Source organism: Etheostoma spectabile, unplaced genomic scaffold (genome assembly GCF_008692095.1).
Source record: "Etheostoma spectabile isolate EspeVRDwgs_2016 unplaced genomic scaffold, UIUC_Espe_1.0 scaffold00009461, whole genome shotgun sequence".
NCBI lineage: Eukaryota > Metazoa > Chordata > Actinopteri > Perciformes > Percidae > Etheostoma > Etheostoma spectabile.
Genome location: NW_022603701.1, coordinates 1,173 through 26,432, shown reverse-complemented (window position 1 = coordinate 26,432; position 25,260 = coordinate 1,173). Strand labels below are relative to the sequence as shown.

General features: G+C 46.1%; 1 protein-coding gene across 1 annotated transcript; it reads right to left on the bottom strand.

Moving 5' to 3' along the window:
* Positions 1-676: 676 nt before the first annotated feature.
* LOC116679124 (spectrin beta chain, non-erythrocytic 5) lies at positions 677-24,927 on the bottom strand (the record flags this gene model as incomplete). Its single annotated transcript, XM_032508824.1, has 21 exons — positions 677-790; positions 2,601-2,787; positions 2,933-3,069; positions 4,231-4,320; positions 5,867-6,031; positions 7,334-7,504; positions 8,385-8,484; positions 10,364-10,503; positions 11,442-11,691; positions 12,335-12,546; positions 13,224-13,299; positions 14,554-14,820; positions 16,437-16,567; positions 17,418-17,570; positions 18,739-18,951; positions 19,580-19,716; positions 20,050-20,221; positions 21,551-21,757; positions 23,210-23,413; positions 24,660-24,704; positions 24,774-24,927. Coding segments are annotated over 21 exons (3,325 nt in total), but the record flags the coding sequence as incomplete, so codon positions are not given.
* Positions 24,928-25,260: the final 333 nt, after the last annotated feature.

Genomic DNA, 25,260 nt, shown 5'->3' with positions numbered 1-25,260 from the left:
AACACTGGGCTCGTTGGAGATGAACTGGTCCTTGTCTGTAAAGTGGACAAGAGCAGGCGGCAGCAGCGGGGGTGGGGGGGGGGACAAAAAGCTGCGGTAAAGTCGGACAGTTTCCAGCCGAATCCAACCGCCTTCAGGCTGGACAGGAAGTCACAGAGACACTCACATCCTGTTAGGTCAGATTCTGATTTCATATGAAATCTAATCAGACCAACATATCAGCTGGTACTCAGTCTCCAGGTGTTTTAATTAAGACAGAGTAGGTCTCATCATGCTCTACATGAGATCTGATGGTAATTAACAGGCTCACAGGTTGTGCAGAATAACCCTTTGAATCAGACTAAGGGCAGTTAAATCCCTTCGATTCAAAATCAATGCAAAGTTTGTATAAAACGTCATCATGGTGAGTCGATTCTGAACCAATCAGCTGTTGGATCAGCTGAGAGGCCGACATGTCCCAGCATGCTCAGGGTCCGCCTGGGTGATGCAGTCGGTGAAAACCGGCCGCGCCGCCTGGCAATCAAACCGGCGGCCGCCTCGATCCCGTGAGGTCATCGCTGCCCACGTGTCGGGATCGAGACGGACACAAATCTACCCAGCATGCAACGGGCTGCGCCAACTCGGCTCATCTCCAACGAGCCTACTGTCTGAATCAACCCTGCGGAGAACCACCACGTCACCTCTGGAGCACCTCCTCTGCGTCTGATTGGCTGGATGTGGCCAGGCCCCGCCCCTTCTCCAGGACGTGGTTCAGGTGTTTTCGGTGGGCGACCACCTCCGCCTGCAGCTCCTGGGGGAACACGTCACGGTTAAGATGGTGTTTGGTTTAAAAAAGACTGACATATGAAATAAAATGTGTCAGAACTCGCCCTTTGTAGCAAATTTAAGGTAATATTCACAGTAACTTCCTGTAACGGTTGTCCAGGAAGTTCCTGTGAATTCTTTTCACAGTAAAGGTACAATAGGTACTTCCATTTACAGTATTTTATGTATTTATCGTAAAATACAAAACAATTACACACAACATAAGATAAAAAGTAAAAACACAGTAGTTTACTGTACTACTTACAGTACTGTAGTGGATATATTAGGATTTATTACCGTAATGCTTTGAATACTGTGATTCATTCTTTCCTTCTACCTTTCCATCTGTCTTCCTGTCGTTCTGTCTGTCTCTGTCTTTCTTGATGTCGGTCTTTCTGTCTTTCATTCTACCTTTCTATCTGTCTCTGTCTTACTGTAAAAACACAGTACTTTACTGTCCTATTTACAGTACTATAGTGGCCATATTGTGATTCTACAGTAATACTTAGACTACTGTGATGTTTTCACGTCAACAAGGTTACAATGAACTTTACAGAATTCTACAGTAAAATCATATCCAGTAGTTTAACTGTGAAATCTGAAGTAATAACTGGAGATTTCACAGTTATTATTTACAGTGTTCCTCCTCCCATCAGTATCTCGTTCTGCAGATCAAATCTATTGGATATGTGTTCCCTTTCTCTAAGCTGAGGCTGGTGGCTCCAGCCAGAGACCTGTCCCCAGTGGTACCTTGTGTTTCTGCATGAGGCTGGTGGCTCCAGCCAGAGACCTGTTACCAGCTGGTAGGCCTACCTTGTGTTTCTGCATGAGGCTGGTGGCTCCAGCCAGAGACCTGTTACCAGCTGGTAGGCCTACCTTGTGTTTCTGCATGAGGCTGATGGCTCCAGCCAGAGACCTGTCCCCAGTGGTACCTTGTGTTTCTGCATGAGGCTGGTGGCTCCAGCCAGAGACCTGTTACCACTGGTAGGCCTACCTTGTGTTCTGCATGAGGCTGGTGGCTCCAGCCAGAGACCTTACCAGCTGGTAGGCCTACCTTGTGTTTCTGCATGAGGCTGATGGCTCCAGCCAGAGACCTGTCCCCAGTGGTACCTTGTGTTTCTGCATGAGGCTGGTGGCTCCAGCCAGAGACCTGTTACCAGCTGGTAGGCCTACCTTGTGTTTCTGCATGAGGCTGGTGGCTCCAGCCAGAGACCTGTTACCAGCTGGTAGGCCTACCTTGTGTTTCTGCATGAGGCTGGTGGCTCCAGCCAGAGACCTGTTACCAGCTGGTAGGCCTACCTTGTGTTTCTGCATGAGGCTGGTGGCTCCAGCCAGAGACCTGTTACCAGCTGGTAGGCCTACCTTGTGTTTCTGCATGAGGCTGATGGCTCCAGCCAGAGACCTGTCCCCAGTGGTACCTTGTGTTTCTGCATGAGGCTGGTGGCTCCAGCCAGAGACCTGTTACCAGCTAGTAGGCCTACCTTGTGTTTCTGCATGAGGCTGGTGGCTCCAGCCAGAGACCTGTTACCAGCTGGTAGGCCTACCTTGTGTTTCTGCATGAGGCTGGTGGCTCCAGCCAGAGACCTGTTACCAGCTGGTAGGCCTACCTTGTGTTTCTGCATGAGGCTGGTGGCTCCAGCCAGAGACCTGTTACCAGCTGGTAGGCCTACCTTGTGTTTCTGCATGAGGCTGGTGGCTCCAGCCAGAGACCTGTTACCAGCTGGTAGGCCTACCTTGTGTTTCTGCATGAGGCTGGTGGCTCCAGCCAGAGACCTGTTACCAGCTGGTAGGCCTACCTTGTGTTTCTGCATGAGGCTGATGGCTCCAGCCAGAGACCTGTCGTATCCTGTGGATCCAGAGGCGGGACTGTGTTCAGAGATCCAGCTGAGCTCCAGGTCCACGTCGTGGTAGAAACCAAAGAGCAGCACCGACGCCTCCAGCTGGGCTCGGCGCCGGTCCAGAGGTTTCTGCAGAGACTTGAACCTGCAGCACAAACAGATATCAGTCCCCCAAAATCACAAAACCGCATCAGTATCTCCTGAGTTCTTAAACATGTCCCACCGCGTCTACGTCTTTGGTAAAACCTGGTTAAAGGACCTGAGCATGTGTGTCTGGGACGGGGACTCACAGCGTGAGGTAGGTGCCGGTCTCCTGGAGGATCCTCTGGGAGTCAAAGTGGTTGGAGGCCAGGTTCTGGGCTCTGCTCACGATGGAGTTGATCTTCTCCGCCAGCTCCTTGGCTTCCTGCTCCAGCTGCTGATGCTCCTGGAGAAAAACCACCAACAACCCCCAAAATTACCGCCTGTCAGAGATGGAGCAACGGGCTACATTTACTTAAGTACATTTTTGAAACACTTCTTCTCTAAGCTAAACTCCTCCATAACTCCTCCCTCCAAGCACCTCCTCCCTCCAAGTATAACTCCTCCCTCTACGCATAACTCCTCCCTCTAAGCATAACTCCCCCCTCCAAACATAACTCCTCCCTCCAAACATAACTCCTCCCTCTAAGTATAACTCCCCCCCTCTAAGCATCCCCCTGCTCCCCTCCAAACATAAACTCCTCCCTCCAAACATAACTCCCCCTCTAAGTATAACTCCCCCCTCCAAACATAACTCTCCCCTCCAAACATAACTCCTCCCTCTAAGTATAAACTCCCCCTCCAAGCATAACTCCTCCCCTCCAAAAACATAACTCCCCTCCCTCCAAACATAACTCCCCCCTCCAAGCATAACTCCCCCCTCCAAACATAACTCCCCCTCCAAACATAACTCCTCCCTCCAAACATAACTCCTCCCTCTAAGTATAACCCCCCTCCAAACATAACTCCCCCCTCCAAACATAACTCCTCCCTCCAAACATAACTCCTCCCTCTACGCATAACTCCTCCCTCTAAGCATAACTCCTCCCTCCAAACATAACTCCTCCCTCTAAGTATAACTCCCCCCTCCAAGCATGACTCCCCCCTCCAAACATAACTCCTCCCTCTAAGCGTAACTCCTCCCTCTAACCATGACTCCCCCCTCTAAGCGTAACTCCTCCCTCTAAACATAACTCCCCCCTCCAAACATAACTCCTCCCTCTAAGTATAAACCCCCCCCCTCCAAGCATAACTCCCCCTCCAAACATAACTCCTCCCTCTAAGTATAACCCCCCCCCCCCTCCAGCATAACTCCCCCCTCCAAATATAAACTCCCCTCTAGTATAACCCCCCCTCCAAACATAACTCCTCCCTCTAAGTATAACTCCTCCCTCTAAGTATAACCCCCCCCTCCAAACATAACTCCTCCCTCTAAGTATAACTCCTCCCTCTAAGCGTAACTCCTCCCTCTAACCATAACTCCTCCCTCTAACCTTAACTCCCCCCTCTAACCATAACTCCCCCCTCTAAGAAGTATCAGTGTGCCTGTAACGTCCTGAGTGCCGACCTTCAGAAGCTGTCGGCTGGAGCGGAGGTCGTGACCTTTGGCAGCGTTGTTCAGCATCCACTGGATGGCCTCGATCTTCAGCCTGGCGTCCTGGCCAGAGAAGAAGAAAGACTTTTGTTATGAAGTGTGGACAGAGAGGACAACAAAGTAGGAGACAGACTCCAGAAACTGGGTCCATTTCATCCCAGGTGTGGTTCAAAACCATTGTACACAAATCAACTGAATAACTCTCTCTGTACCGGACCCTCTCTGTACCGGACTAACTCTATACCGGACCCCCTCTACACCGGACTCTCTTTATACACCGGACTCCCTCTAAACCAGACCCTCGCTACACCGGACTCCCTCTGTACCGGACTTTCTCTATACCGGACTCTCTCTGTACCGGACTCTCTCTATACCGGACTCTCTCTGTACCGGACTAACTCTGTACCGGGCTCTCTCTGTACCAGACTAACTCTGTACCGGGCTCTCTCTGTACCAGACTAACTCTATATCGGACTCTCTCTATACCGGACTCTGTCTGTACCGGACTCTCTCTGTACCAGACTTTCTCTATACCGGACTCTCTCTGTACCGGACTCTCTCTATACCGGACTCTCTCTGTACCGGACTAACTCTGTACCGGGCTCTCTCTGTACCAGACTAACTCTGTACCGGGCTCTCTCTGTACCAGACTAACTCTATATCGGACTCTCTCTATACCGGACTCTGTCTGTACCGGACTCTCTCTGTACCAGACTTTCTCTGTACCGGACTCTCTCTGTACCGGACTCTCTCTGTACCAGACTTTCTCTGTACCGGACTATCTCTGTACCGGACTCTCTCTGTACCAGACTAACTCTATACTGGATCTCTCTGTACCGGACTCTCTCTAACCGGACTCTCCCTGTACTGGACTCTTCTCTAAACCGGACTCTCCCTGTACCGGACTCTCTCTAAACGGACTTTCTCTGTACCGGGCTCTCTCTGTACCGGACTCTCTCTAACCGGACTCTCCCTGTACCGGACTCTCTCTGTACCGGTCTAACTCTATACCGGACTATCTCTGTACCGGACTCTCTCTGACCGGACTCTCCCTGTACCGGACTCTCTCTAAACAGACTTTCTCTGTACCGGGCTCTCTCTCAAACGGACTTTCTCTGTACCGGGCTCTCTCTGGTACCGGACTCTCTCTAACCGGACTCTCCCTGTACCGGACTCTCTCTGTACCGGTCTAACTCTATACCGGACTATCTCTGTACCGGACTCTCTCTAACCGGACTCTCCCTGTACCGGACTCTCTCTAAACAGACTTTCTCTGTACCGGGCTCTCTCTAAAACGGACTTTCTCTGTACCGGGCTCTCTCTGTACCGGGCTCTCTCTGTACCGGGCTCCTCTGTACCGGGCTCTCTCTGTACCGGGCTCTCTCTGTACCGGGCTCTCTCTGTACCGGGCTCTCTCTGTACCAGGCTCTCTCTGTACCGGGCTCTCTCTGTACCGGACTCTTTTTACGAGCAAAATATGAGAGCATGTGCTTTTTGTTTTTTGCCCCCCCTCCCCCCTCCCGCACTCCACATTCTGCCTCTGCAAAAACTTCATAACACTTATAGCCAACTGGGTTTTCATCCAGTTTCTCAGTTTCTTGTGTTTTACCTGCAGCAGCTCCATCAGCTGCTCCTGCTGTCCCGCCTGTCTCAGTTTGTCTCCTCTGTCGGCCATCTTGTCCTGAAGCCTCCTCCACCGGCTGCTGAGCTGAGTTGACTTCCTGCTGATGCTCTGGCTGTTGTAGTGCTCTTCAGCAAGCATATCCTGCCCCAGCTGAACACATACACACATCATTTAAAGGGGAACTTCTGTCTCTTTCAACCCGGACCCTATTTTCCTTTGCTTTGTGATTAATAAAGTGATTAATGGGAACAACAATTTCTAGAACTGATTAGAACTAAGTAAGATGAAAACACTGCAATAACGTTAATGGGCTAGAAGTCAGTTTAGGTCTCCTAAAAGTGCTGTTTTTCCTGCTGACAGGCTCAGATTATTATTCTAAATGTGTGACAACATTGTGGAAAGATTGTTAAAGAGATAGAGCTTTTAGTTAAAGAGTAAGATCCTTTTAGTTTAACAGGGAACAGCCCCGAAATCACCATCACCAAACCCACCAGACTCCATGTAAATAATCACTACTTTTATCATCGTAAAACAACTTCATTCAAAGTGGACAGAAACTAAATAAAACTACCAAAAGCCGTCTTGGTTCATCTTTCCACTGTTCCACCAATCACCACTCTGGTCTGGTTGGAATAAACTCTTAATTCCCCCATTTACATGTGGAGATATGCTGCTCTATACATGCTAAAAGTAGTGATTATTTACATGGAGTCTGGTGGAGATATGCTGCTCTATACACGCTAAAAGTAGTGATTATTTACATGGAGTCTGGTGGAGATATGCTGCTCTATACACGCTAAAAGTAGTGATTATTTACATGGAGTCTGGTGGAGATATGCTGCTCTATACATGCTAAAAGTAGTGATTATTTACATGGAGTCTGGTGGAGATATGCTGCTCTATACACGCTAAAAGTAGTGATTATTTACATGGAGTCTGGTGGAGATATGCTGCTCTATACATGCTAAAAGTAGTGATTATTTACATGGAGTCTGGTAGAGATATGCTGCTCTATACATGCTAAAAGTAGTGATTATTTACATGGAGTCTGGTGGAGATATGCTGCTCTATACACGCTAAAAGTAGTGATTATTTACATGGAGTCTGGTAGAGATATGCTGCTCTATACATGCTAAAAGTAGTGATTATTTACATGGAGTCTGGTGGAGATATGCTGCTCTATACATGCTAAAAGTAGTGATTATATACATGGAGTCTGGTGGAGATATGCTGCTCTATACATGCTAAAAGTAGTGATTATATACATGGAGTCTGGTGGAGATATGCTGCTATATACACGCTAAAAGCAGTGATTATATACATGGAGTGTGGTGGAGATATGCTGCTCTATACACGCTAAAAGTCAGCCAATTTTCAGCCTTTTAGTCAGTTTCCAGTCAGTTCTGAATCTGTTTCCAGCGCCAGGTCCAGACTATTTCCTGAGTAGTTTACCTGGACCAGAGTGTCCAGCCAGACCTGGTTGGCCTGCATCTCCTTCTCCGCCGCCTCGTGTCTCTTCAGCTTTCGGAGGATGTTGGTGGGGTCGCGGTACGACTCGTCCTCCGCCACCTTAAACTTCTCCTCCATCCACAGCAGCAGCTCATCAGCGTCTCTCTGGAACTCCTGCAGAACCAACCAAATAATGACGACTGAATTCACATTCACATATCAAGACTTTTACTAGGGAAGTGAATTGGTTTCAGGTCTTCTAAATACCTGGAATCAGGTAAATACAGCGCTGCTCATGAGTTTAGACACCCCTGCTTGACTAAAAAAAGGGATGAAAAAATCTATTGGAAATTAATCTTAATGCCTTCATTAAAAACTAGAATAAATCCAAACTTTAAGGGCACCCATTTTCTGTGTATACCTAGATATTAGCATGGTGTTATTCCAGTTAACAGCTGGTTTGATTTGCACTGACAGAAGATTTCAAGGAAAGAATCCCATGTTGATCTCTAGGTATGATGAAGGGTGTGTGATGATGTGGAGGGGGGGGGGGGGTAACTTTATTAGGATGCGTAGTATCCTGATCCATAAAATAACTGGCCTATATAGTAATAAAGATCTGCCTCTATGGGAATATAACATAGGGGGGTGTATACTTATGCCCCCTGTATTTTAACATAGGGGGGTGTATACTTATGCCCCCTGTATTTTAACATAGGGGGGTGTATACTTATGCCCCTGTATTTTAACATAGGGGGGTGTATACTTATGCCCCTGTATTTTAACATAGGGGGGTGTATACTTATGCCCCCTGTATTTTAACATAGGGGGGTGTATACTTATGCCCCTGTATTTTAACATAGGGGGGTGTATACTTATGCCCCTGTATGTTAACATAGGGGGTGTATACTAATGCCCCCTGTATTTTAACATAGGGGGGTGTATACTTATGCCCTTGTATTTTAACATAGGGGGGTGTATACTTATGCCCTTGTATTTTAACATAGGGGGGTGTAGTATTTAATAAAGTAAAGAGTATTTTTAATAATGGTACCTGATATTTCTTAGAGTCCAGCAGAAGACTCCTCCTCTGCCGGCTGCTGTCCTCCAGCGTCCTGCTGGTTCTCCGGAGGCTGCGGCTCCGCTGACGGATGCTGCAACAAACACAACAAACACTCAGGGGTTAAACAGCTGGGTACACACACTAGTAACACACACACACACACATACTAGTAACACACACACACACACATACTAGTAACACACACACACACACATACTAGTAACACACACACACACACGTACTAGTAACACACACACACACGCTAGTAAACACACACACACGTACTAGTAACACACACACACTCGCTAGTAAGACACACACACGTACTAGTAACACACACACACACGCTAGTAACACACACACACACACGTACTAGTAACACACACACACACGCTAGTAACACACACACACACACTACTAGTAACACACACACACACGCTAGTAACACACACACACACACGTACTAGTAACACACACACACACTAGTAACACACACACACTTGCTAGTAACACACACACACACACACGTACTAGTAACACACACACACTCGCTAGTAACACGCCACACACACACACCGTACTAGTAACACACACACACTTGCTAGTAACACACACACACACACACACGTACTAGTAACACACACACACACGTACTAGTAACACACACACACTCGCTAGTAACACGCACACACTCGCTAGTAACACACACACACACACGCTAGTAACACACACACACACGCTAGTAACACACACACACACACAAACTAGTAAACACACACACACACACAACTAGTAACACACACACGTTCTAGTAACACCCACACACACGCTAGTAACACACACACTCGCTAGTAACACACACACACATACTAGTAACACACACACACTCGCTAGTAACACACACAAACACACACACGTACTAGTAACACACACACACAAACTAGTAACATGCACACACACACACAAACTAGTAATACACACACACACACAAACTAGTAACACACACACACACACAAACTAGTAACACACACACACACGTTCTAGTAACACACACACACACGCTAGTAACACACACACACTCGCTAGTAACACACACACACACACACACGTACTAGTAACACCACACACTCGTTAGTAACACACACACACACACACACGTACTAGTAACACACACACACACACTCGCTAGTAACACACACACACACACACGTACTAGTAACACCACACACTATAACACACACACACACGTACTAGTAACACACACACACAAACTAGTAACATGCACACACACACAAACTAGTAACACACACACACACACACACACACACAAACTAGTACACACACACACACACACGAACGCACACACAGGTAACACACACACACACACACGTACTAGTAACATACACACACACACACACACACACACTAGTAACACACACACACACACGTACTAGTAACACAAACACACTCGCTAGTAACACACACACACACACAGGTAACACACACACACACTAGTAACACACACACACGCACAGGTAACAAACACACACACACACACAAACTAGTAACACACACACACGTACTAGTAACATACACACACACTAGTAACACACACACACGCACAGGTAACACACACACACACTAGTAACACACACACACGCACAGGTAACAAACACACACACACACACACACCGGTAACACAGACACACATATTGGTAATGTATATACACTTTCAAGATTATATTTGGAAAATGTGATTTGGAAGATATGGGTTTTCCTGTAACTGGAGGGTATTTAGGTATTTCTAGATTTGTCTTGTTGGGTGCCGTCCCTCTGTTTTCATATTGAATTATATAACATAACCATGATATTCCATATTCTAACATATGTGCGTCTGCTGGGAGTGTTGTGTTGTGTTGTGTTGTGTTGTGTTGTGTTGTGTTGTGTTGTGTTAAGTTGTGTTGTCTTACTGTTTGGCGGCAAAGTGCTGCTGGTTGATGAGCTCCTGGCTGCGTTGGGTGAACTGGTCCACTCGCTGGTCTAAAGCCTTCAGGAGGCCTTCCAGCTCCTCCTGCCGGCCCAGCAGACTGTGGACACTGTCCACCGAGTCCTGCATCAACAAGAACACATATGTTAACCTTAGTGGTCCCTAATACTGTATCTGAAGTCTCTTTTATATAGACCTTAGTGGTCCCTAATACTGTATCTGAAGTCTCTTTTATATAGACCTTAGTGGTCCCTAATACTGTATCTGAAGTCTCTTTTATATAGACCTTAGTGGTCCCTAATACTGTATCTGAAGTCTCTTTATATAGACCTTAGTGGTCCCTAATACTGTATCTGAAGTCTCTTTTATATAGACCTTAGTGGTCCCCTAATACTGTATCTGAAGTCTCTTTATATAGACCTTAGTGGCCCCCTAATACTGTATCTGAAGTCTCTTTATATAGACCTTAGTGGTCCCTAATACTGTATCTGAAGTCTCTTTATATAGACCTTAGTGGTCCCTAATACTGTATCTGAAGTCTCTTTATATAGACCTTAGTGGTCCCTAATACTGGATCTGAAGTCTCTTTATATAGACCTTAGTGGTCCCTAATACTGGATCTGAAGTCTCTTTATATAGACCTTAGTGGTCCCTAATACTGTATCTGAAGTCTCTTTATATAGACCTTAGTGGTCCCTAATACTGTATCTGAAGTCTCTTTATATAGACCTTAGTGGTCCCTAATACTGTATCTGAAGTCTCTTTATATAGACCTTAGTGGTCCCTAATACTGTATCTGAAGTCTCTTTCCCAAAATTCAGCCTTGGTTCAGAATTACAGTCACTAGAGCCAGTCCCACAATGAGCTTTCCTTAGTATGATGTCTCTCTCTCATGGGGGGGGGCAAATTCTCTGGTCGGGCAAAGCAGAGAAATGGGAGGTAAACTTGCCCCTTATGACCTCATAAGGGGAAAATTCCAGCTCGCCCAATCCAAGCATTCGTTTTCTTACAGGCAGAGCAGGAAACCCAGGGCTCGTTTTACACCTACAACCATTTCTCACCCCGACATCTTGGACCCTCAGTCGGGCTCCGTGTCCAGACAGCGCCGCCTCGATCCGGTCTCCCTCCTGGTTCAGCCTCTGGAGCTGCACCCCCTGCTCCAAACACTCCTTCCTGCTGGTCCACAGCCGATCAAGCTCGGACCAATCAGCATTCAGGTGGTCCAGGGTTTGTTGGATGTCGACGCCTCCCGTCTTCCCGTTGGACGAGCCCTGCAGAAGACACTTCCCCGATTTCTCCAAGTCTTTCCATCTGAGAAGACACAAACACGGAGGACTTCACTTCATTATTATATATTACATGTGTGTATATAGTAATTTTTAGGTCACTACTTTCATTGAACTTGGCTGTTTTAATGTCAATTTTATAGCATTTGGAGAGAAAAAATAATTGGCGAAAGAGCTCGTATGTGACAGATGATAATAATAATAAAAGTGACTAAAATGGTCAAAAAGTGACAAAAATTTCAATAAAAATGACAAATGTAAAAAAATCCACAAAACATTTCAAAAGGCTCAGAAAAAGTGGAACAACGTTGAAAAAGTGACAAAAACATCGGCGGAAAGACACAAACTTACATTTTATATTTTAATATTAAATATTTTCATATTTTAATATTTTAATATTTTAATATTTTAATATTTTAATATTTTAAATATAAAATATTTTAATATTTAATATTTTAATATTTAATATTTTGAAATTTTATATTTTACATGTAAATATTTTAATTTTTAATTTTTCATATTTTCATATTTTATATTTAAAATTTTATATTTTGTATTTTATATTTTATATTTTATATTTTATATTTTATATTTTATATTTTTCTATTATGTGAAGACACGGGTTTTGCTTGAATCTCGGGGCCCAGGTGCTGCACCCGGTCCTGTACCTGCTCCTGTGCTCCTCCATCTCCAGCCGGAGCTCCTGGTGTTGCCCCAGCAACGCCACGGCGGCAGCCACGTCTGCAGCCGTCTCCTCCTGCAGGAGGCGCTCCTGCACCGAGCCGGCCCAGCGCTGCAGCTCCTTGGCCCGGTGCTGGAAGCTCTGCAGCCGGCGGGCGTCCTCCAGGAGGCGCTGTCTGTCTGCAGCCTGGCGCTTCACCTGGGCACAACAAGAGAGGAAGACGGGGGTCAGCTCCTCATTAAAGCTCCTTAAAATACAGGGGCATATGTTTACACCCCCCTATGTTAAAATACAGGGGGCATATGTTTACACCCCCTATGTTAAAATACAGGGGCATAAGTATACACCCCCTATGTTAAAATACAGGGGCATAAGTATACACCCCCTATGTTAAAATACAGGGGCATAAGTATACACCCCCCTATGTTAAAATACAGGGGCATAAGTATACACCCCCCTATGTTAAAATACAGGGGCATAAGTATACACCCCCTATGTTAAAATACAGGGGCATAAGTATACACCCCCCTATGTTAAAATACAGGGGCATAAGTATACACCCCCCTATGTTAAAATACAGGGGCATAAGTATACACCCCCCTATGTTAAAATACAGGGGCATAAGTATACACCCCCTATGTTAAAATACAGGGGCATAAGTATACACCCCCCTATGTTAAAATACAGGGGCATAAGAATACACCCCCTATGTTAAAATACAGGGGCATAAGTATACACCCCCCTATGTTAAAATACAGGGGCATAAGTATACACCCCCTATGTTAAAATACAGGGGCATAAGTATACACCCCCCTATGTTAAAATACAGGGGCATAAGTATACACCCCCCTATGTTAAAATACAGGGACTCCAACCTGGTGCAGCAGGGCCTCCAGACCCTGGACCTCGTCCCCGATGGCGGCCCGCTCGGCGGGACTGCAGTCCTGCTTCCTGCAACACCAGAAACACGCATCACATCGGGTTCTTGGTCCAGGAGTGTAAGTCAATGGAAACCAAACGGTACCTTTCATTGCATTCAAAAGGTTTTTTTCCCGTTTTTTCCCAATGTTTTTATTTTGTTTTGATGTTTTTCCCATTTTTTTAATAACTTTTTGACTTTTGACATTTTTTCCCGATGTTTTTATCACTTTTTGACTTTTGATGTTTATTCACGATGTTTTTATTACTTTTAGACTTTTAATGTTTTTTCCGTTTTTATCCCGATGTTTTTATTACTTTTTGACTTTTGATGTTTTTTCAGTTTTTTTTATAACTTTTTGACTTTTGAGGGTTTTTCCCGATGTTTTTATTACTTTTTAACTTTTGACGTTTTTTCCCAATGTTTTTTTTACTCTTCAACTTATAATGTTTTTTCTTGTTTTTTCCCGATGTTTTTATTATTTTTTGACTTTTTACGTTTTTTCCCGATGTTTTTATCACTTTTAGACTCTTGACGTTTTTTCACGATGTTTTTATTTTCGACTTTTAATGTTTTTTCCGTTTTTTCCCGATGTTTTTATTACTTTTTGACTTTTAACGTTTTTTCACGTTTTTTCCCGATGTTTTTATTACTTTTTAACTTTTGACGTTTTTTCGCGATGTTTTTATAGGTTTTTGACTGTTGACGTGTTTTCCCGATGTTTTTTCCCGATGTTTTTGTTACTTTTTGACTTTTAATGTTTTTCCCGAAGTTTTTTGTTACTTTTTGACTTTTGACGTTATTTCCCAATGTTTTTATTTCTTTTTGACTTTTAATGTTTTTTCCCATTTTTTCCCGATGTTTTTATAAGTTTTTGACTTTTGACGTTTTGTCCCGATGTTTTTGTTTCTTTTGAAATTTTTTCCCGTTTTATCCCTTACCTCTTTTTGACTTTTTTGACATTTTTTCCCAATGTTTTTATTACTTTTTGACATTTGACAATTTTTTTACGATGTTTTTTTTCAACGTAAACCCGATTCAATGAAAGTAGTGAACTGAGCCTTTACTTTACTTGTGAAGAGCGTCGGAGTGAACCATCCACGTTATTTTTTTGACAATTCGGTTGAAAGAAAAACCCAAATATGTGATATAGAAACTTGTCGAAAAGGGTCAAATGGACCCGAGGACACCAGGAGGGTTAAGGCCTAAAAACTAGATATATTAATTTTAGACTTTTTATCAATCTCCAATCAAGGATGTTTCTCTGTTCTAGATCAGGATCTTACATCCGGGCTACATCCTTCAGGTAGGCGATCTTGCCCTCCAGGGTCTGGATGTCCCGGAGCGTCTGAGTCTGGATCTTCTCCCGGGCCTGCAGGGTGAAGGAGCTGCAGCCCCCGTCCCCGGCGTCCCCCCTGTCCCCCCCGTCCCCCCCGTCCAGGCCGAGCAGCTGAGCTCTGGCCTCGGCGCAGCTCTGCAGGAAGGACTCCACGTCCGCCGTGCTCAGCAGCTCCTGGCCTTTCTCCTCCTTCAGCCGCTGGATCCGGTCCCACCTGCAGACCCCAAAGACCACAAGCATGTTTACATCCACGTGTTTTCATCTGGATTCAGTGATATTGAATGAAAAATTCCTTCTGGAAACAGTCAAATTTGATGGAATTTCATGAATATCACCTCAAAGGAAAAGGTCTCATTTTCTCTTGATCGATATACGGCAGGGCTGTAGGACTCAAGTCCGGTTTTGGACTCGAGTCCGGACTCTAGACCGTTTTTCTATAGTCTCGGACTTGTCTTGGACTCGCTAGTATTTGGACTCGGACTTGTCTCGGTCTCGGCCGCTGGTCTTGCCCAATATGGCTTCTGGTCTGGACCGAGTCCAGGTGAAACCCAAAATGGTTGTCTTGATACTGTCATGCATAAGACCTTTATTCCGTCCTGGACTCGGTCTTGACTCGGACTCAAACCTCTTTGGACTCGGTCTTGACTTGGACTCGACTAGTCCTGGTCTTGGACTAGTCTAAGGTGGTCTTGGCTACCGCCCTGATATACGGTTTATGTGATAAATGATGATGTTGGAAAAATTATTTTCTGAAAATCATTTTATGGTTGCAACCCGCCACAAAACACAGAAGAAGAAGTTGTAGTTCATTTCCCACATTATTTCCTCTCTGTCTCACACATGGGGGGGGGGGGCAACAAAGACGGATGGACGTGGACGGACGAGGAGACGAGAGACTTTCTGGATTTAATTTTTCAGGAACTGGTGAAGGAAATGGCCGACAGAGGTTAGGACGAGCCGTGGGACGTCCTGCGGAGACAATGGAAGACGCTCAGACACAGAGACATGTCTCAAAAAAAGAGTCTCGCAGCGGTGCCGGGGGGGGCAATAAAAGACAAGTTGTCTCAGTGATGCCTGAGGGACAATAACTTCAGATAGTTTGATTGACAAGTGGATGGAAACTAGATTGTGAGTTTATGTTCAACAGGCCCAGGGCCATGCTGCTTCAAGACAACATGCAAGGGGGGGGGGGGGGGGGGACAAATGGACTTTTCAGCATGAGCCTGTCTCTCTCTCAGCCCCCCCCCCCCCCCCCCCCCCCCCCCCCAATCATGTCACTTGTCTGCTGTACAACTGTCTTATTGGTTGTATCAGCCTTCATACACAATCTGGACTGTGGTCCTAACATCTCCCTCTCATAACTTATACCCTGTTACATAATGTTGTTATTCAGTCAGTTTATAGGTTATTATGTTAATATTGTATAGTTTTAGTTAATTTAATTTAATTTAATCATGATCTAGTATGTCACCAGTGTTCACCTGTCCAAAGAAAACTTCTAAAACCCCAAACCCTGCCTTACAGGAATATTGTCTTTTTCAGAATAAGAGCGAAAAAAATCCAGACTATTACGTAGATTTTATGACATTACATGTCATGTAATGTCATTTAGCTGACGCTTTTATCCAAAGAGACTTACAATTGCGATACATTTCAGAGGTAACACGCTTCTGGAGCAACTAGGGGTGAAGTGCCTTGCTCAGGGACACGTCGGTTGATGCATCGCAGTGGGAATCGAACCCGGGTCTCCCACACCAAAGGCGTGTGTCGTATCCACTCAGAGCTCAGTAGGTTGTCTCTGGACGTGGAGGCTCAGTTTCATGTCCCTACCTGTTGGACACGCTCCTCCGTCTGGCCTGGACCTCCCTCTGCTTGCTGTGCCAGCTCCTCACCAGCTCCTCCGCCACGCCGATGATGTCATCCAACTGGCCACGCCCACTCGCCAACTCAGTCAGGAAGTTCTGCAACAGAAGGTTAAACGTTAACCCTTGTGTTGTCCTCCCGGGTCAAAAAAGGGACAAAAATGTTGACATTTACACCAAAAATACTTCACATTTTTGTCCCTTTTTCAGACTTTTCTTTAGTTTCCACCACCACCACCTTACAAGTTTTATACTTTATGGAATCCATGGTCAATAACCCTCATTTATATAGAATTATACCTAATATTAGAGTTAAAAAAGCAGAAATTATGAATTATTGTGACTAATAGTTAAGATCAGAGGAATGAAAGAGCGTTGGAAGGAATCCATGTTTATGGTAATTTGGTTAAAAAGAAACTCATATTTCAGATATAGACATTTATTAAAGGAGGATGACAGGAGGGTTAAAAAATTGTGTTTTACTTTGAAAAACTGTCGGATTAAAATGGCTTAAATTTCCCTCTGTAAAAAAATGCCAGCAGATCCTTAATTTATATCTTTGAACATTTTTTTTAGAGTCCAGAGATCATTTGTTGTTCTAAAAAAATTACACAAAAATTAAAAAGAAGAAGTTTTTTTTAAGTTAGTTGTTCTTGTTCGTTTGGTAAATTCTGAAGAAAAAATAAAAAAGTCAAAAATGTCAATGAAAATAAATGAAAAATAGAGAAAGAAAGTGTGCAGGCAAATTTAAAAAGAACAAATATAAATATAAATGTATATATATATATTTATACATGCACACACACACTCACACTGTACATATTATACACACATATATACATATATAGATACATATGTATGTGTATATAATGTGTTGAACTGTTCCTTTAACAGCAGACCAGGCTTTAAAGTGTATGAGTTGATGTGTGGTGCAGAGGGAAGTCTTCACCTCGTATTTGGCCTGAACGCCTCCCAGGGCGTGGTCGTCGGTGCTGAAGGTGTTCAGGACGTTCTCCTTGTCCTCCATCCACGACTCAAACTCCTGGCAGCTGCTGTAGAAGCGATGCAGACGCAGCGTCTCCTGCAGACGCTGCGTCTTCGACTGCAAAACACACCAAACCATGTACTGCGCATTCCCTGCATCTTCACTACGTCCTTCGGGCTTTATTTTAAAGGGCCATTTTTCAACATGGACCTTATTTATTCTCACATTTGTGTCTAAGTGACTGATGTGAAGAAAAGTCTTTACGCTGTAATCGGCAGCAATGAACCGGGCTGCAATGCGTTTTTAGCATCCACTAAAAGTTTTGTCGTTGCCTCTGACAGACTCAGATTATTATTGGAGATTATTCAAAGTGTGTGACAGCATAATGGGATGGATCCCTACAGAGATAGACCTTTTAGTTGAAGAGGAAGATCCTTTTAGTTTAATATGAAACAGCCCCAACATCACCATCACCAAACCCACCAGACTTCATGTAAATAATCACTACTTTTAGCGGGTATAGAGCAGCATATCTCCACCAGACTCCATGTAAATAATCACTACTTTTAGCGTGTATAGAGCAGCATATCTCCACCAGACTCCATGTAAATAATCACTACTTTTAGCGTGTATAGAGCAGCATATCTCCACCAGACTCCATGTAAATAATCACTACTTTTAGCGTGTATAGAGCAGCATATCTCCACCAGACTCCATGTAAATAATCACTACTTTTAGCGTGTATAGAGCAGCATATCTCCACCAGACTCCATGTAAATAATCACTACTTTTAGCGTGTATAGAGCAGTATATCTCCACATGTAAATGGGTGAATTAAGAGTTTATTCCAACCAGACCAGAGTGGTGATTGTTGGAACAGTGGAAAGATTTACTTCTATTTCCACTTTGAATGAAGTGTGTTTTACGATGATAAAAGTAGTGATTATTTACATGAAGTCTGGTGGGTTTGGTGATGGTGATTTCTGTTTCACGTTAAACTAAAAGGATCTCACTCTTTAACTAAAAGGTCTATCTCTGTAGGGATCCTTTCATAATGTTGTCAGACACTTACAATAATAATCTCTTTGTCTGTCAGTGCCCAAACACTTTAATTTGCAGATATTGAAGATCTACAGCTTGTTCGCATCTTGCCCAACAGTCACTTAAGACACAAAAACACAGGATAATAAGAGTTCTAGGTTAATGAGAAAAGCCAAAGTTACCCTTTAATCTTTCCACAAACTCCAGCAATATCAAACTACATTTCCCATGCTGCCCCTCTCACCTTGACCAGGTTGTACAGGGAGTTGTAGTCCCGGTCTAGGCCGGCCTGCGTGCTCTCCACAGTGTCTCTCTGGTACTGGGGGTCTGGCAGCCATGCGGTCTGGATCTCTGCCGTGCCGCGGCGCATCGAGCGGCTGCGCCTCGGACGACTCAACTTCCTGCTCGGGCTCTCTGGCGCGCCATTGGTGGAGACGGGCGGGATGGGGGGAGGAGCCTAAAAAGTGTTAGGACAACAGCTTAGTTTCCATCCACTTGTCAATCAAATTATCTGAAGATCGGTGAAAAAAACTCATGTGAATAAATCTGGTGAAAGTTTCTATCCAACGGCTTTAAAGCCGCTAAGAACCTGTTACGTGATGACATCACACTGTCACGCTGTTCTAGGGTCAGACTGGTATACTGATTTGAGACATTTTAAGGTGTTTCTATTCATGAAATGTTCAAAATAAGCGCTACAAATGTCAACATTAGAAATATCATACAACTTTGGAAAAAACATCCAAAAAAAGCAGCCACAACATGGAAGAAGTGATAATGTTTCATAATTGAAGGGAAGACAACATGAGGACAACATGAGGACAACATGAGGACAACATGAAGACAACATGAAGACAACATGAAGACAACATGAAGACAACATGAGGACAACATGAAGACAACATGAGGACAACATGAGGACAACATGAAGACAACATGAGGGCATCATGAGGACAACATGAGGACAACATGAGGGCAACATGAGGACAACATGAGGACAACATGAGGGCAACATGAGGGCATCATGAAGACAACACGAGGGTTAAGAACCCAGATTTTAACAGGTTACAGATAATTGCTCCTACGGCGGCTTGCAGGAGGGTGAGGTAGGTGCTGGGGACCAGCTGCTGGTTTCCTCGGGAGTCTCGGGCCAGGACTCGGTCTCCATCCGGCTCGGTGCGGACGATGGTTACGATCTCATTACGGTCCCATGGAAACTGACCTGGAACCACATTTTAAAAGAAATCAAATACAATAAAATAAAATGACAAAGTGCTTCACAATAAAATCTGATGCAATACAACAAATTAAAATACAAAAACAGTTAAATACAAAATAGAAAACACAAGAAACAACCAAATAAACCTCTTGACTAACTAAAAGCCGACTTGGACAGCAACATCTTTTACTGCAACTGCTTTTTAATGGAATAGATCTATGTACAGTGGGGATGAGTCTGGGGGGGGGGTCAGATGAGTCTGGGGGGGGTCAGATGAGTCTGGAGAGAGGTCAGATGATTTCCTGGATGTTGATCCACGGAGCAGCCCTTTAGTACCTCTGCTGTATCTGAAGCGGACCTTGGCCCTGTTGTCTTCACTCTGAGTGGGGGGGCTCCCAGAGCCCCTCCCGCCCCCAGCTCTAGGTGACGGTGATGTCACCGATCCTGGACCGTCCTCGTCTCCGGACGAGTCGCTGTAGTGGATCATCTTATTCTGCTGAGGCTCCGCCTACACAGGAAGAGGATCAGCGTCACTTCATTCAGAGAACATTATTCTCAGCTGTTTTAGTCCAATCTACCAAACCGTGACCCCTGAACCCAGGTATGAACCCCTAAACCCAGGTATGAGCCCACCATGACTCCTAAACCCAGGTATGAACCCACCGTGACTCCTAAACCCAGGTATGAACCCAAGGTAACCCCTAAACCCAGGTATGAATCCAAGGTAACCCCTAAACCCAGGTATGAACCCAAGGTAACCCCTAAACCCAGGTATGAACCCATGGTAACCCCTAAACCCAGGTATGAACCCAAGGTAACCCCTAAACCCAGGTATGAACCAACCGTGACCCCTAAACCCAGGTATGAACCAACCGTGACCCCTAAACCCAGGTATGAACCAACCGTGACAGCATGTACAAGACCCTCAAAAGTTAAAACAACCGTTTAAATATATAACAGCTGTTACTTGTGCTCATTTAAAACACAATCACTCAACACTTGTCTTTATTATTACTGTAAAGTCTTAATTTAGCTGGAGCTGCTTTTCCCGCCGGTTAGTTTGAGTAACGTTATTTTAGGCTGAATCAAGCTAGCAGCTAGCGGTTAGCCAAATTAGCGGTTAGCTAAACTAGCGTCGTTAGCTTCCCGGTGGAGGCTAACAGCCAACCGCTACTGTGGAACAGATGGTGCAGCGCCGTAAATCCTCTACATCATGACATCATCATGACATCATCATGACATCATCATGACATCCTCATGACATCATCATGACATCATCATGACATTATCTGGATCGTGTACCGACAGTGTTGTTGTAACCGTTGACCATCTAAACATCAGGGTAGACATCATCCTTTATGCAGTTGAATGTTTTGTTAAGGAGATTTCGTGCAAATAGACATAATTTGGCTATGGCGAAAAAAGAAAATGGCCGTCGCGGCTCACATGAAGTTTTTTGCGATGGCTAACGTACTTTCTTGAAAGAGCACCACCCACTGAGTATTGTACCAATTGTGGAGCTTGTATCCACATGTGAGCATATATACGTGATATATATATATATGATATGATATATATATATATATATATATATATATATATATATATATATATGTATGAGGACAATATCATGTCCTCAAATATTTCTATCTTTACAGTCAAAATATGTAACAATATGTGATTGTTTGTGTTGTTTCAGATCATATCACAACACACCAGAAGGTAGAAAGTGTGGAAATGAAGTCATAATCGAGGTCTGAGTCGGCTCATTAATATACCAACAATAATAATAATAATAATAATAATATAATATAACATAGACTGAGTCTGTACGTACGGTCCGAGCCGTGAGCTGCGCGGCGCTCCTCGCCTGCTCCGTCATCCTCTTCATCTCCGAGGCGTACGCCGCCATCTCCTTTTCCAACCGCAGGTGGCGCTGCAGCAACGCCGCCGTGCTCGACTCGTCCTTCCCATGATCCTCGCTGGTCAGCAGCGGCTTCCTGTCGGCCAGCCAGGAGTCGGCCTCCGCCACGTCCGCAAAGTACTGGACGGAGGAGAGAAGTGAAGGATGAGATCTACTTTTTTATGGTGAGTGAAATAAGTAATTTTGACCCTCGGAGCTCGGTTCTTTTTTTGGGGGGGGGGGGGGGCGCTCAGTTAAAGTAATACGACTTTTTCTTCCACATGACATTGCTTTGTCATTGATGACATCCCACTCTGCAACATAGCTACACAACAGAGCTCATTAACCTTATTTATTGATATTGATTGATTTCAAAATCGATCGATCCAACAACCTTGAAATAATGTTTCCAAAATCGTTTCAGGGGTTCATTAACTCGTTGGAATGAGACATAACATATAGATAGATTCTTCCCCGAGGCCTCCTCCCAGCTGGACCCTCTACCTAGTCCCGGGTCTTCCCCGAGGCCTCCACCTAGTCCTGGGTCTTCCCCGAGGCCTCCTCCCAGCTGGACGTCCCTCCCCCTAGTCCTGGGTCTTCCCAGGGGCCTCCTCCCAGCTGGACGTCCCTCCACCTAGTCCTGGGTCTTCCCAGGGGCCTCCTCCCAGCTGGACGTCCCTCCACCTAGTCCTGGGTCTTCCAGGGCCTCCTCCCAGCTGGACGTCCTTCCACCTAGTCCTGGGTCTTCCCAGGGGCCTCCTCCCAGCTGGACGTCCCTCCACCTAGTCCTGGGTCTTCCCAGGGGCCTCCTCCCAGCTGGACGTCCCTCCACCTAGTCCTGGGTCTTCCCCGAGGCCTCCTCCCAGCTGGACGTCCCTCCACCTAGTCCTGGGTCTTCCCCGAGGCGTCCTCCCAGCTGGACGTCCCTCCACCTAGTCCTGGGACTCCCCCGAGGCCTCCTCCCTGCTGGACGTCCCTCCACCTAGTCCTGGGTCTTCCCCGAGGCCTCCTCCCAGCTGGACGTCCCTCCACCTAGTCCTGGGTCTTCCCCGAGGCCTCCTCCCTGCTGGACGTCCCTCCACCTGGTCCTGGGTCATCCCGGGGGCCTCCTCCCTGCTGGACGTCCCTCCACCTAGTCCTGGGTCTTCCCTGGAGCCTCCTCCCAGCTGGACGTCCCTCCACCTAGTCCTGGGTCTTCCCCGAGGCCTCCTCCCAGCTGGACGTCCCTCCACCTAGTCCTGGGTCTTCCCCGGGGCCTCCTCCCAGCTGGACCTTCCACCTAGTCCTGGGTCTTCCCCGAGACCTCCTCCCAGCTGGACGTCCCTCCACCTAGTCCTGGGTCTTCCCCGAGGCCTCTTCCCGAGCAGTTGTGGGTTTGGTGCCTTGCTCAAGAGCATCTTGGCAGTGCCCACCGTACTTTGGTTCGTATGGAGTCTTGAACCAGCAACCCTCCAGTTCCCAACCCAACTCCCCCCTGACTGAGCTACTGCCGCCCCAAAATACTTAGATATGCTTAATTTAAATGCATATTTGTTGTGCTAATCAATAGCTAAGCTACATGCTGCCAACAGATGGCGGTTCTTCTTCTTCTACCTGTTTGATGGCGGCGGCGGCGTGCAGGCGGTCGCGGTGCACCACCGTCTCCTCGGTCAGGTGGCTCCACTGCTTCTTCAGGGTCCGGATCCACTTCTGGATGGCTCGCTGACTGGGAGGACTCTGATTGGACAGCAGGTCCTGACCCCGGCCCAGAACGCCCTGGTACAGGGACTCCTGGGCCTGGAGCTCCGCCTCCAACGCCTGGCATGAAGTAATCAGAGTACAAATACACATCAATTCAGAGTACAATCAAAACAACAAGTACAAGAAAATTACAGAGCCCCTAAAGAGACATCAGGAAAGGATTCTGCTTAGTACGACAACTTAACTGACAGCTGGAGGTGGACAGTACCTTGTGTCTGTGTTGGGCCAGCTGGATGTGGACAGTACCTTGTGTCTGTGTTGGGCCAGCTGGATGTGGACAGTACCTTGTGTCTGTGTTGGGCCAGCTGGATGTGGACAGTACCTTGTGTCTGTGTTGGGCTAGCTGGATGGGACAGTACCTTGTGTCTGTGTTGGACTAGCTGGATGTGGACAGTACCTTGTGTCTGTGTTGGGCCAGCTGGATGTGGACAGTACCTTGTGTCTGTGTTGGTCTAGCTGGATGTGGACAGTACCTTGTGTCTGTGTTGGGCCAGCTGGATGTGGACAGTACCTTGTGTCTGTGTTGGGCCAGCTGGATGTGGACAGTACCTTGTGTCTGTGTTGAGCTAGCTGGATGTGGACAGTACCTTGTGTGTGTTGGGCTAGCTGGATGTGGACAGTACCTTGTGTCTGTGTTGGGCCAGCTGGATGTGGACAGTACCTTGTGTGTGTTGGGCTAGCTGGATGTGGACAGTACCTTGTGTCTGTGTTGGGCTAGCGGATGTGGACAGTACCTTGTGTTGGTGTTGGGCTAGCTGGATGTGGACAGTACCTTGTGTCTGTGTTGGGCTAGCTGGATGTGGACAGTACCTTGTGTCTGTGTTGGGCCAGCTGGATGTGGACAGTACCTTGTGTCTGTGTTGGGCTAGCTGGATGTGGACAGTACCTTGTGTCGGTGTGTTGGGCTAGCTGGATGTGGACAGTACCTTGTGTCTGTGTTGGGCCAGCTGGATGTGGACAGTACCTTGTGTCGGTGTTGGGCTAGCTGGATGTGGACAGTACCTTGTGTCTCTGTGGGCCAGCTGGATGTGGACAGTACCTTGTGTCTGTGTTGGGCTAGCTGGATGTGGACAGTACCTTGTGTCGGTGTTGGGCTAGCTGGATGTGGACAGTACCTTGTGTCTGTGTTGGGCCAGCTGGATGTGGACAGTACCTTGTGTCGGTGTTGGGCTAGCTGGATGTGGACAGTACCTTGTGTCTGTGTTGGGCTAGCTGGATGTGGACAGTACCTTGTGTCGGTGTTGGGCTAGCTGGATTTGGACAGTACCTTGTGTCGGTGTTGGGCTAGCTGTGTGGACAGTACCTTGTGTCGGTGTTGGGCCAGCTGGATGTGGACAGTACCTTGTGTCTGTGTTGGGCTAGCTGGATGTGGACAGTACCTTGTGTCGGTGTTGGGCTAGCTGGATGTGGACAGTACCTTGTGTCGGTGTTGGGCTAGCTGGATGTGGGTCAGGTCTCTCCCAAGTCCGGCTGTCTGCAGTCCCAACCAGCGCTCATACAGCCAGGCCTCCACCTCCTCACAGTCATAGAAGAACTCAAACAGCTTCAGCTGAGCCTCCAGCTGGCTCCTCCTGACAGGTGGGGAGGAAGTGATGAAGAGGAGGAGGAAGTGATGAAGAGGAGGAGGAAGTCAGATGTGAGAGGAGTGGGAGAACGAAGAGAGGAGAGGAAACGGCACGGAGACAGAAACAAGAGATGAGGAGAGGAGGAAACAAGAGGAAAGGAAACAGGACAAGAGGAGAGGAATGACACAGGAGAAGGAAAAAGAGGGGAGAAGGGGGAAGATGAGAGGAAACAAGACAAGAAGGAAAGTGGAGAGGACAGAAGAAAACAAGTGAAGAGGAAATGAGAATTAAGAGAGGGGGGAACAAGAGGAAATAAGATGAGAAGAAAGACAAGAGGGT